This window comes from Oryctolagus cuniculus, chromosome 2 (assembly GCF_051225735.1).
Source record: "Oryctolagus cuniculus isolate XC-2025 breed Fujian yellow rabbit chromosome 2, ASM5122573v1, whole genome shotgun sequence".
Lineage (NCBI taxonomy): Eukaryota > Metazoa > Chordata > Mammalia > Lagomorpha > Leporidae > Oryctolagus > Oryctolagus cuniculus.
The window spans coordinates 79,765,290-79,778,456 of record NC_142868.1 but is presented as its reverse complement, the minus strand read 5'-3'; the positions used below and the strand labels follow the sequence as shown (position 1 = coordinate 79,778,456).

Here is a 13,167-nt window from a genome sequence, read left to right as displayed (position 1 = left end):
TTTGACTGCGGTTGCCAGAGTTCTCAGAGTTTTATCAACAACACATAAAGAAAACATTAAAGAGACCTGCTTTTAATGAGATCCAGGCTACTTAAAGCCGGCTTGCTAACTAGGTTCCTATTTTAAACAGGGCCCTGTGTGCGCAGTGGGAGCCAGGGGAAGCTGGGAGCTGCTAATGGTACCTGTTAGGTAAACAGGGGCCCCTCCTACAAGCGAGGGGTAAATCTATTGTTTCCCAGAGGTTTTGTTTTAAGCTTATCTGAACTCTGGCATCTGCTCACCTCCAGTTCTCTATCCCATTAAAGGCTGAGGAGGCCCCAGTAGGCTACCATCTGAGCATCACAGCCTTTCAGAAGCAGGGCTAACTTCAACCAGCACAACCAGGCCCCCATCTCTAGCTGGGCGACAGGCGGTGACTTCAAAAAGTTTGTGGAAAAGCTACCGATAGATAAGTTTAAACTTTTTTGAAATCCACGCGTAATTTTTCCATAATATGTATTTCCCATGCACTTTTTAAAATGACAAACTGCATGAACTGCAAACATGGTTTGCGCCAAAATACACTTATATTTTAATTCCATTTCCCCACAAACTTTGTGAAGTTCCCTTAGGGCTGAGGAAAAGGAGCAGGTCACACGGTGGGTAGTTTCTCACTCAGCCCGTCAGAAGGTGTGAACTCTCTCTGTACGTAAGAAGCTCACACTGACTAGAGAGAGTTCACACCAACTCTGCCTCTGTTCCCCCTCAGACATGGGCACGGTATCTACTTAAAGCAACTGCTTGGCCGGCGCCACGGCTCACTTGGCTAATCCTCTGCCTGCAGCGCCAGCACACCGGGTTCTAGTCCCGGTTGGGGCACCGGATTCTGTCCCGGTTGCCCCTCTTCCAGGCCAGCTCTCTGCTGTGGCCAGGGAGTGCAGTGGAGGATGGCCCAAGTGCTTGGGCCCTGCACCCGCATGGGAGACCAGGAGAAGCACCTGGTTCCTGGCTTCAGATCGGTGCAGCGCCGGCTGGAGCGGCCATTAGGGGAGTGAACCAACAGAAGGAAGACCTTTCTGTCTCTCTCTCTCACTGTCTAACTTTGCCCCCCCCCCCCCCAAAGCGACTGCTTAAGCCTCATTCTCCTCCAATGGGAAACAGACTCCCAGAACCTTCACTTCCTGTGAAGGGTTAACTGAGATACTGAACGGCAGTGAGCGCTGACCACGCACAGGCCTTAGTGCCCCTGTTCAGTTTCCTTTGCTAGCAGAGGCATGATGACACTATGACGATGACATCATCATGATGACATCACTGGTCTTGCCCCAGTGATACCTGCTGTGGCAATGGCCACCCCAGAGTGCTCCCTCTCGATCTTCGAGGGAACCAGGTTGTCTTAGACAGTGATGCCCTTGGGGCTGAAGTGAAGTTGGCAGAAGCCAGGGAGGTGGCCTATTTCGGGTAGGAACCCGGCAAAGCCATAGTGACAGCCCCAGGAGGAACGGTGGGCTGCTCAGTCTGAGGACCACCTAGGCCCACCCTCCCGCCCTGCCCTACCTTGGAGACGAGTTCTCTCTCTTCAGGGTGTTGAGGTGGAAGAGGGAGGGCGCTAAGCACACTGCCAGGTTGGTGGGCGTCATCTGGTTTTCTTTCACGGCTGCTGTGACATCGCTCAGGAAATACAGAAGGGTCTGCAGGACCTCCCGGTTCTCGTCCGGCAGCAGCATGATGGCGGCCTTGATGGCCTGGAGGCGCTGCTCCTTGGGCACATCTGCGCGACACCGGCATCGCCCCATCAGTGCGGTGCTTCCCCACACGTGGTCCCAAAGCAAAGATGACATCAACCGCCTCCGCCCCAATGAATGAGTGTGCAGAGCGCCCACTAGAGGTCATCAAGGGAAGGGCTGTGGACTGCCACCAGCTCCCCACCCACAGGCCGTCCTGCCTTGGGGAGGACTGAACAATTTGAAAATTTTTTAAAATGTATTTACTTATTATAAGGCAGAGTTGCAGAGAGGAAGGGAGACACACACACACACACACACACACACGATCTTTCATTCACTGGTTTACCCCCCAAACAGCTGCAATAACTCACACAAGGCCAGGCCAAAGTCAGAAGCCTGAACTCCAGCCACGTCTCCCACACCGGTGCAGGGGCCCAAGCACTTGAGCCATCATCTGCTGCTTCCCAGGCACATTAGCAGGAAGCTGGAATGGAAGTGGAGCAGCTGGGGCTCAAACCAGATCCCTTATGGGATGTTGGTGTTACAGGCAGTGGCTTAACCTTCTGTGCCACTCCAGGAGTGAACAACTTTAAACCTATCTCAGAGTTCACCTCTGCAGGATGTCTGCTCTTTCAGTTTATAGAAAAGACTTCTAAGAACTTTGAAAAAAATTTTTAAAAGAAAATTTATTTTAGAGGCAGAGAGACAGAGAAAAGAAACACTGGGAGAAAGAGAACATTGCTATTAGCGTCTGCGTTCTGTAAATGCCAAAGCCAGGAACTCCATCTAGGTCTCCCACGTGAGTGGCAGGAACCCAATCACTTAAAACCATCACTGCTGCCTCCCAGGGGTCTCCATTACCAGGAAGCTAGAGTCTGGAGTCAGAGCTGGGTATCAAACCCAAGTAACTCTGATGTAAGGCAGGCCAAACCCCCATACCTAAACACTCTTTAAAAATCCCTTAATTTACAAATCCTAGTTATTGAAATCATTATATACTTAATGAAAAATTTATATTTGTACAATGTTTCAATGAAAAATTCATATATGTACAAGAGGATCAGAACTGAGACCTCTGAGCCTATGGAACAAAACTGTTCAGTATCTTTGGGGACATTTCATAATTTTAATCAATCTGTTCATTCTTGAAATGGGCAAAGTAAGTTGCTAAAATATTCAGTCCATTTAAATAATAACTGAAGTCTAAGACTGTCTACCAGAGGTGATTATTATTAAAATGCACATAAATATGCACGTATAGAGAAATGCAAATAATCTCACAAAATAATTTACATGGAGAAAACGCTGAACCTAACCTTCCAGTCTCCTTCACTGGGCAAACCTTTGAAAAAAGCATGCGGTGGAAAAAGCAAGTCACTTCAGTGTAGCTCCATAGGACCGACTGATTAAACAGCTCCATGGTTACAACACATAACAAATACCTTGGTGGGGAAAATGTGACCTGTGTTTTCACAAAATATGAAAGGATGAAACCAATAATGAAATAATCCAGACCAGTTCCATTTCTCATAAAACAAGGGCCCTTGCGCCAGTTCTACAGACAGGCTGAGCACTAAGAGAAGCGAGAAGCTGCTTTTAAGTTACACTGCTGCCATACCACATCGCGCCAAGGAAAACACGCGGCTGGGAAAGCTATGAGCCTGATCTTGATCATTAATTTAGACAACTGTTTGCTTTAAGCTTTACTTAAAAGTGAGAAGGGCATGGGTATTGTTTTCCCAAGTATTTCTGGCAGAGACTGGGATGAATAACAGAAAGAGATTATTTATGCATTTTACGGCAGGATAAAACACACAGACACCTGTGAAATTTTAAATACAACAGCCCTGCTGCGGGGACGTGAAGCCACTGAGATTTCCAGACAAGGTGGCCAGAGACAGGGATCTCGGTACCTGCTCTCTATCTCAGCCTCTCAGGTACCACTGCTGTAGAAATGAACAAAAGGACAAACTGCAAAACGTACAACTCCTTCAGGAATCAGGAACTGATAGCGAAGAGGGATATTTATTTTTGCATCTGGCAGTAAGTATACAGAAATTTGTTCCACAAACAACGGGGCAGGGAAAGACTCGACAGCATGTGCTTCCCAGAGGTCACCACAAGGCCCTGTTGTCAGAAGGATGACTTTAAAGGAAGCCCAGAGCTTCGATTGGTCCTGCTTCACCCCAGTGCCAACAGTCTTAACATCAAATACTTCTAGGAGCAGGCATTCGGCGCCATGGTTAAGCTGCTGCCTGGGATGCCCGCATTCCATATGGGAGTGCCTGGGTTCGAGTCCTGGCTCTGCTCCCAAGTTCAGCTTCCTGCTCATGTGTGTCCAAGGAAAGAACAGCTGAGCACTCAAGCGGCTGGGTCCCCGCCACCCACGTGGGAGACCCCGATTGAGTTCCTGGTCCCTGGTTTCTGCCCAGCCCTGTAGCCGGGGCTATGGCAGGCCTTTGAGGAGGGAAGCAGTGGTTGGAAGATCTCTCTCTTATTATTTTGTTTAAAAGAACACTTACACTGGTAGATCTGTAGAAAGGTTTCTGAGAGTTTGTTTGTCATCAGTGGCTCAGGAAGATCTCGAAAATACTGCTTCAACATGTCTGCCACATCGTAGGCGGACTGCCCTTCGTAGCTGACGCAGTCTATGGCGCTCTCATTCATCTGGCGCAGCGCCTGAATGCGGGACTTGACACCAGATTTCCTGAAGAGCCCCACCTGTCGGAAGGAACAGAACAAAACGAGGCATTAAGTGCTGGGATGCAAACAGCGTGTTCACCACAAGACTGGGAGGAGCAGGTGTCTGTGCCCCCGTCGCTAAGCAGCACCCCTGCAGGCTCACCTGGTCCAGACAATGGTTTCGGAGGTAGCGCATGGCCTGCTGGATGCTCTGAGGCAGGGGTTGTCCTGTACGCTGCACGTTCACCGTCAGAGGGACCCCGAACACACTCCGGTCCTTGTAGTCTGGAACCTTGATCCTTTTCATGAACTTGGGCACAGCCCTGTTTAAAGAACACGGGGGCCACAGGAGACGGGTTCACTCGCCTGTTAGTACTTGTCCTCCTCAGCAGGTAAACTCTGAGGGCTCCAAGACCATGCTAATCCCAGGGCTACGTGAAGCTGGACAAAATCAAATGACCGTTTCGGCTCCTTGGGTTGTACCAGCCACGTCCAAGTGCTCACTAGCCACCAGTGGCCACAGTGGACTGGGCAATGCAGACCATCCCCTCCCTCCATCACAGGCTGTTCTACTGGACAGAACTGGGACCAAGGGGCCCACCCACATTGCCCATTGCCTCGGTGAGGCTGTCCTTGCAGTACCCTCGAGAATTAGGGGTCTATGGTCTTTTTTTTTTTTTTTTTTTTTGGTTTAGGTATCCGAGACTGAGTAGTTACTATTTATTACTACAGTGGGATAGGATTCACATTAACTATATTCTTATTTTTTTTTAAATTATCTTTATTTGAAAGGCAACTGCAGAGAAAGATCTTCCGTCTGCTGGTTCATTCCCCAAGTGGCCCCAAAAGCTGGGGCTGGGCCAGGAGCCAGGAGCTTTACCTGGGTCTCCCACATAGGTGGGAGGGACCCAAGTTCTTGGGCCACTATCTACTGCTTTCCTAGGCGCACCAGTGGGGAACTGGATCGGAAGTGAAGCAGCTGGGACTTATACGGTATGCCTGTGATGCAGACAGAAGCGTACCCTGCTGTGCCACAATGCTGACTCCAGGCCTATAGTCTTAAGGGAGCTGGTGAACTCCCTTATAAAACAGTGGAGGAGGGGGCTGGCGCCGTGGTGTAGAAGGTTAAGCCTCTGCCTGCGGTGCCGGCAAGTCCCAGCTGCTCCACTTCTGATCCAGCTCCTTGCCAATGTACCTGGGAAGGCAGTGGAAGATGGCTTGGCGTGGGCCCCTGCACCCATGTGGGAGGCCCAGAAGAAGCACCTGGCTCCTGGCTTCAGCTTGGTCATTTGGGGAGTGAACCAGTGGATAGAAGAGCTCTCTGTCCCTCTCTACTCCTTTCCTCCTTTCTCTCTGTCTGCCTTTCAAATAAATACATTAATCTTAAAACAAACAAACAAACAAACAAACCAAAAACAAAAACAAAAACAAAAAACCAGTGGTAGAGGAAGCAACAGAAGCAGAAAACAAGATGAAACACCTCAATTAGGTGCTACTAATCGAGTCTGAAAAGCAAGTTTCTTTTTGTCCTGGGAAAGGAACCACTCTGGGTTCTTGATGAGACCCATGGCTTTAGGGTGCAAAGGTTCAGGCAGGGCTGGATGATGAGAAAACAGCAAATACACAAATACACCAGGCTGGGCTAACATAATGAGAACCAACTCCAGAGCTCAACAGTCAATGACCCCAAGTCAAAATAAATTCGCCTGCCGATGACCCTGGAGAATATAACATCTTTAGGCTTCTAAAGGAAGACAGAAAAGGAACAATGGGGGTTTTGTGAGCCTGCCCCAGGCTCCCTGGGGTCCTGAAATCAGGCCCACCCCCAGCAGAGCACCACACAGCAGGAAACCCATGTCATGCATTTAGACCAGCAAGCAGACATTTCATCTCTACAAGTGACCTCTCCAAATGGGATGAGAAAGGGCAAGGCTACACAGGAAGAGGACTCTGGACGGAATTTCTTCCCTGCTCCACGGATCCCACAGTGCAAGGCTTTTACGTTGGGTTTTGACTCACTGGCAAAACTGGCCAGAACTCCAGAAGACCGATGGACTAGGAGATTCTTGAGGGTTTGGTGGGCAGGGGGGGTGCAGCTCGGCAAGGGGAATGCAAAATATGCAGTTTTAAATAGCCAGCAGGGACTCTGAGCAGGGAGGAGCCCTGCAAAGCCGGAGTGCTGTGGCTCACCAGTGCCTCCGACGTCCACACGTTACTGTTTATAGCCCTGGTTCCAGGGCAGCGCCAAATTCATATTTCCATACAGTCAAGTGCACGGTATTGCGGCTGTACGTGTGCACAATGCTCGCTTTGTCAGCGGAGCAAGGCCCAGCGGCGGAATGCGCAGAGAACACATTACGATCCCCACGGAGAATCCGAAGCATGTGGGGGATAAACCGGTCAATACTTATTTCTGTCATTCAGAACAAACAACTCCTGTATTTAGCAAGGCTCACATAATAACAGCCTTTGAACAGGAGGTGCCTTGATGCTGAAGTCAAAGTCGCTCTGCATACGGAGGAGGGGAGGAGCCAGAGAGGGAACGGGGACCCTGCCTGGCTACTGTCTCCGGCACCTCTGGTGTGTTACAGAGCCTACCATGCGATGGGCGGCTGCTTCTCCGTTTGTAAACAAAACAGCCATTGTGTAACGGGACAATCATACCGAGGTTAGTGAAAAGACTTAAGGACACTCAGCTGCCACTACAACACACACTGAGATGTGGCTCTGCACTGACCGTGGAAGAACTAAGACAGACACAGATGAGGTCATGTCCACGACTTCCCTAGCCTAACAGTTTGCATCTCACGTTACACACATTTAAGGCTGCATTTTTGAGAAGCACTAACAATCTACCCAATACATTCCATCGTTCTTTGTCTTTTTTTTTTTTTTTTAATTTGACAGGTAGAGTTATAAACAGTGAGACAGAGAGAAAGGTCTTCATTCCATTGGTTCACTCCCCAGATGGGCGCTACAGCTGGCACTGCGCTGATCTGAAGGCAGGAGCCAGGTGCTTCCTCCTGGTCTCCCATGCGGGTACAGGGCCCAAGCACTTGGGCCATCCTCCACTGCCTTCCCGAGCCACAGCAGAGAGCTGGACTGGAAGAGGAGCAACGGGGACTAGAACCCGGTGCCCATATGGGGTGCCAGCACTGCAGGTGGAGGATTAACCAAGTGAGCCATAGCGCTGGCCCAACAAATAATGTTTTAAGCCCATTTTCCATAAACTTGCTGAAGTACTCTCATATTTATCTGTAGTGGGTTACCTCTACTTCTGGGAAGGAAGCTTGCACTATGTGATGCAAAAGTAATACATCTTGGGGCCGGCGTTGTGGCCAAAGGGGTTGGGCCGCTGCCTGTAATGCCGGCATCCCTCGTAGGTGCCATTTCAAGTCCCGGCTGCTCCATTTCCAATCCCGCTCCTGGCTAATGTGCCTAGGAAAGCAGCAGATGACTCAAGTCCTTGGGTACCTACACCCACCGGGGAGGCCAGGAAGAAGCTCCTGGCTCGGGCCTTACCCATTGCAGCCATTTAGGGAGCGAACCAGGGAGTGGAAGATCTTCCCCTTTCCACCACTCTACCTTTCCAAAAAAAGTAATGCATCTCACCCACATGAGACCTGAAAACTCAAACAACTGCTGATAATTCTCTAAACCACAGTGGCTAAAGCAGTATTTTTTAAAAAATCTGTTACTAGAGAGAGTGCTCAGCTACTGGTTCACTCCCCAAATGACCACAATGAGAGAACAGGCCAGGCTGGAGCTGGGAGCTCAATCCAGGTCTCCCACGTGGGTGGCAGCAACCCAACTACTTGAGCTGTCAATCACTGCTTCCCAGGGTCTGCATTAGCAGGCAGCTGGAGTCAGGAGCCAGTTCCAGGCACTGAACCCACGTTCCCTAACCAGCCTCTTCTCCACCAGACAAAACGCCTGGCCCTTAAGCAGTATTAACTGTGTCCTCAAGGATGTGGAGACTGACTGTCCAAGGACGACACAGATATTCACACAGGATGGAACACGCTTGGTGTTGGGACAGCCTCAAGGAGCTGACAGCATTTTCAATCACAGCTCTCTGAGCAGTTTCAACACTTACCAGCTGAAGCCATGCTTGTTAGAAGGTGTGTATTTCTCCAGCAGGGCCGTTAACTTTAGGAGCGAGTACTTCTGCAGCAGGTTCATCTGGGCCACGGACTGGCAGTTGATCTGCAGTGCCATGGAGTTCAGGCTCGGCCGATGGGAGCTCTGGAAGCTGTGCCACCTTAGCCTGTGCCTGGGAGGGCAGAGCAAAACCTTTTCAGTACGTCCACGTGACATCAGCAACATCAGTTTCCATGCCAGTCTCTTCTCCCCTGTGGTAAAACACGGTTGTTTCTCGGTATGGAACTGGCGAGGAGGCAAGGATCCTCGGAGGCTCAAGTCAACTATAAAGAATGGCACTGCATTTGCCTGACCTCCACCCTTCTCCTGCATGCCTTCCTGAGCTCAAGCGTGGGGTTCAGCCCATTGGCTGTGGAAGGCTCTCAAAATCCTCTGGTCTGGCCTTGCCAAGGCAGAGACGGGACTGGAAACTCAACCCATCTACAGCAGCCTAATTTTTAAGTTGGTAAGTTTTGTACAGCTCACGAATGATGTTGTAAAAACCCAAATGACTACTGGCAGAGAAAAGGTTCCCTTGCTTTAAATCATCTCTAGATTCCTTACAATATCTAATATCATGCAGATGCTATATGATTAGTCATAACCCTGCATGCTTAGGGAATGACAGGAGGAAAAAGCGTACCCATGTAATACAGACACAACTCTGTGTTTTCACCAAATATATTCCTGACCCGTGGCTGGATGGCTCTCTACATGCAGAACCTGCATGGCTATGGAGCCAACAGTGCAGAAGATGCAATGCACCACTCTAACAGTTCGGGGTGCTGTCCATCCACACACACCGCTGTGCGACCACCACCCTTCAGCTGTAGCACTTTTTCGTCTTCCCCCACGGACACTCTGCACCTGTTCCTTATGGGGACTTCCTGGCCCAACACTTCCCTGCAGAGTTTCTACAGCTATGGACGCCACACTTATTTAAGCGCATGTGCTCCTACCGAGCAAACCACAGCAGCCCCTTCTGACCCCCATCCCCGGGCTGGAGGGAGGAGAAAAAGCCCCTACCTACTGCACCTGGTCAGGGAAGCCCCAACCCCAGAATCCCTTCTTTCCGGGACATCAGAAGGCTCTTCAGGCTCATTCAGGGAGTTGCCGGTGCTGTCCAGGTCACTGGGCGTGGTTCGGTCATGGTCCACGTCCAGGTGTATCTGCTTTGGAGAGGACGGGCAGGGAGAGACCGAGTCCAGGGCGGAATCGGAGTCACCCTCGTCTGAAAACTTCTCGGACCACTGGTTGACGATCCGCTGCATGCCTTTCACGTGGTAGAGGATGTCGTCCAGCTCGGGGAAGAGGTCCTCGTTCTCCAGGTCGGCCAGGTCCCCGGAGCTGGAATACAGGATGGAGCCGGGCACGTTGTCGTAGATACTGAGGCGGCTACTCACAGAGCTGGAGGAGTTGCGCCTCTTCAGGTCCTTGGGGTTGTCACTGCTGTTTTCCCTCCTCAGGCTGATATGGCCAGGGCCGTGGAAGCTTCCGGTCCTCCAGTTCACAGAGCTGTTACTCCCGGCCGGGGAGAAACTGCCATTGGAAAGGGCCTTGGGGAAGGTGCCGGGCTTGTGGTCCTCGGGGATATAGAACACCGTGTCCTCGGGGTAGCTCTCGCGGTTCTTGAAGTTCTGCTCCATGACGTTGTTGAATGTGGACTGATTGAAAGGGTCAAAGCCCTCTAAATACATGCCCACCCGCTTGTTGCAGGCACTGAGGCTGCGGGTCCTGGTGACGGGGCTGGGCGTGCTCACGGCGCTGCTGGTCTCCGACTGGCTGCTGCTGCTGCTGGTCTGCGTAGAGCTGGACACGCTCCTCTTCCGTACCATGGGGACGCTGATGTGGTTGCCGTTGAGGGCGGAGATCTCCACGCAGTTGAGCTGCTTCAGCTTCTCCTCGTCCACGCCCTCCTGCAGGATGGGCCCGCTGATGATGAGCCCCAGCTTGGACGGCGCTTTGTGCTTGCCGTGGTGCGAGCCCTTGAGCTTCAAGCTCTCCATGCGTTTCAGCAGACTCCGCGTCTTGGACTTGGCGTTCTTCTCGTGGCCCTTCAGGCTGAAGCTGAAGCTGGACAGCTCCTTGGGCGAGGGCAGGCTGCAGAAAGAGTCGTCGTTGCCATTGAAGTTGCCCGAGGAGCAGATGCTGATGGCGGAGTTGGTCCGGGGCGTGGCGGCGTCGGCGCTGTGGGGCCCAGGGGTGGGGAGGCTGCTGGTGCTGCTGAGGCTGCGGACGGAAGACACCTCGTGGCGCTCGCTGAGGGCGGTCAGCACGCTCTCGTGGCTCGCCGCAATCTGCAGCTGCGAGTCGTCTGGGGAGCCGGGGATGGGGTCCTGCTTTGGAGAAAAGACATCAAACTCTTCAAGCCGGGACCACCTCTTGCTGTCCCTCTGGAAGGTCCACTTGCCACTTATTGCACAAGGCTCATCTTCGTCAGAATCCTCACTCTGCAAAGACAGAAAGAAAGGAGCCATTCACTCTGGGACCTGCAGAGAGTGGGCAGCGGGGCACCTGCTAGGGGCCAGGTAGCCGGAAGACTGTCCATTAGCCCCTCCCTATCTTCATCTCATTTTTTTAAAATAATAAAGGTGCATTTCAAGTATTTAACAGGAGAAAGCCTGGATGGAGTGTTGCAAGTTAAATGAGAGTTATTTTACAGAAACTCTGATCTATAGGCCAGTCTTTAATGGAGATCGGTGAAAATTTCAGGCATGCAAAATATTTTGAACTGGAGTCAGCAACGGGTAGACTCCCTCTGGACAGCCTCCAGTTCTGCTGCCTGTTGATAGTATGTGTTTATATTCCCTTTTGCAATTAAAGAGGTAATTTTCAAACTCTAAGAAGAGGGCTAAACTTCTGCCACCCTAAAAATGTACAAGATCGCCTACTAACCTTGAGGGGAGCCATCAGCGCTCTCCAGTTCTAAACGTGGTCTCCTCCTACCTGTTCCTCCCCCTCCCCCATCAGACACAGGGTCTGGATCGCATGCCCTAAGTGTCCTGTGAACTTTCAACCCGAGACGTGCTGCAGGCAATTTCACAAGGCTTCCCAAATACCCGGTCCTGACAGCACAGCACGGAGCATTCGTAAACACTGAGTAATGACATCTTTGTGGCTTATGCCTGATTTATGTGCAGGACCCAGGGAAATGCTGTCACAGACTACTGCATCTGGGCCCTTTAGGCGGGATATCAAAAGGCACAACTCAGTATGCCGCATCTCTTTCCCACTGGTGTGGAAAATATCATATGACCCACGTTTCACAGGACAGCGAGTAGAGAGCATTCCACGCTGACTGCTGGACTCCTCTCTACACAGCTCAGTGGGTGCTGAGGTTCCAGCTCATTTGTTTAAAAGGTTTAACTCCCCAAGAAGGCAACTTTTTTGCAGGTCAAGGTCTCTGGGATAATTAAAATCTGTACTCTGGGCAGTCAGAAATGGGTTCTTTGACCAAACGTATTCCTGTTTACTCTAATTTGTGACATATACTCCCATGACTACACCCACCTCTTCAACTGAGAGTGCATAAAAGGGCCTTACACAGCTCTCAGGTAGAAGAAAAAACCGCCCAGTTCAGTTCCGTGCCACTGCCTGACTTCAATGTGCAGGGCTTCCCGCCTGCCTCTCCTCCTCCCAGTCCCTTTCCTGCCTCCGAATCTCTAACTCTTCTTCAGTAGCCCACAAGCTGCCTTCCATGTCGTCTCTACAGCTTTGACATGTAGTTACTGCTCTCTATTGCAAGACAGAAGAGATCCCAAAGATCTTTAGGATTTTATCTTCTCTAGAAAGATCTATTAGGATTCCTCAAGCTGCACCCTCTGATATGCTGTAGGCACTGAATTAAAGAAGCAAAACAAGAGATGATTTCTTCAAGTCAGAAAAAAAAAAAAAAAAAGAGAAGAAGACAGGGGTTGGCGCCGCTGCGTAGTGGGTAAAGCTGCCACCTGCAGTGCCGGCATCCCATATGGGTGCTGGTTTGAGACCCGGCTGCTCCACTTCCGATCCAGCTCTCTGCTATGGCCTGGGAAAGGAGTAGAAGACGGTCCAAGCCCTTGAGCCCCTGCACCCTTGTGGGAGACTCAGAAGAAACTCCTGGTTTCTGGCTTCAGATCGGCGCAGCTCAGGCTGTTGTGGCCAATTGGGGGAGTGAACCAGCAGATGGAAGACCTCTCTTTCTCTCTCTCTCTCTGCCTCTCCTTCTCTCTGTGTACTCTTTCAAAGTAAATAAATATATGTTAAAAAAAAAAAAAAGCAATCAATCAGCTAGCCACTATGATGGGTTTTGACCACTTGAGGTTGGTCTTTGGTAAACTTGATTTTAACTTTAAACATGAGATGCTTTTGGAATGAGAGTTTGTGAAACAAAATCTAGTACAAAACACAGAATCTGGGTTGGTTTGGTGGTGTAGTGGGTTAAGCGACCACCTGCTGTGCCGGTATCCCATATGGGCACTGGTTCATGTCCTGACTGCTCCACTTCCTAACCAGCTCCCTGCTAATGCGCCTGGGGAATGCAGTGGAGGATGGCCCAAGTGCTTGGGCCCTGCCACCCATGTGGGAGACCCTGAAGAAGCTCTTGGCTTCAGCCTGGCCCAGCCCCAACCCTTGTGGCCATTTGGGGAGTGAACTAGCAGAT

General features: G+C 50.8%; 1 protein-coding gene across 5 annotated transcripts in view; it reads right to left on the bottom strand.

Moving 5' to 3' along the window:
- DLC1 (DLC1 Rho GTPase activating protein) overlaps positions 1–13,167 on the bottom strand; it is a 517,566-nt gene that overhangs the window by 7,229 nt on the left and 497,170 nt on the right. For all 5 annotated transcript variants that reach the window (XM_070068489.2, XM_051832520.3, XM_008274052.5 and 2 more), the window contains 5 exons: positions 9,555–10,978; positions 8,485–8,661; positions 4,552–4,711; positions 4,229–4,427; positions 1,537–1,750 (listed from right to left, as the gene is read on the bottom strand). In XM_070068489.2, coding sequence (XP_069924590.2) covers positions 1,537–1,750; positions 4,229–4,427; positions 4,552–4,711; positions 8,485–8,661; positions 9,555–10,978 — 2,174 coding nt within the window. The remainder of the gene's footprint in view (positions 1–1,536; positions 1,751–4,228; positions 4,428–4,551; positions 4,712–8,484; positions 8,662–9,554; positions 10,979–13,167) is intronic.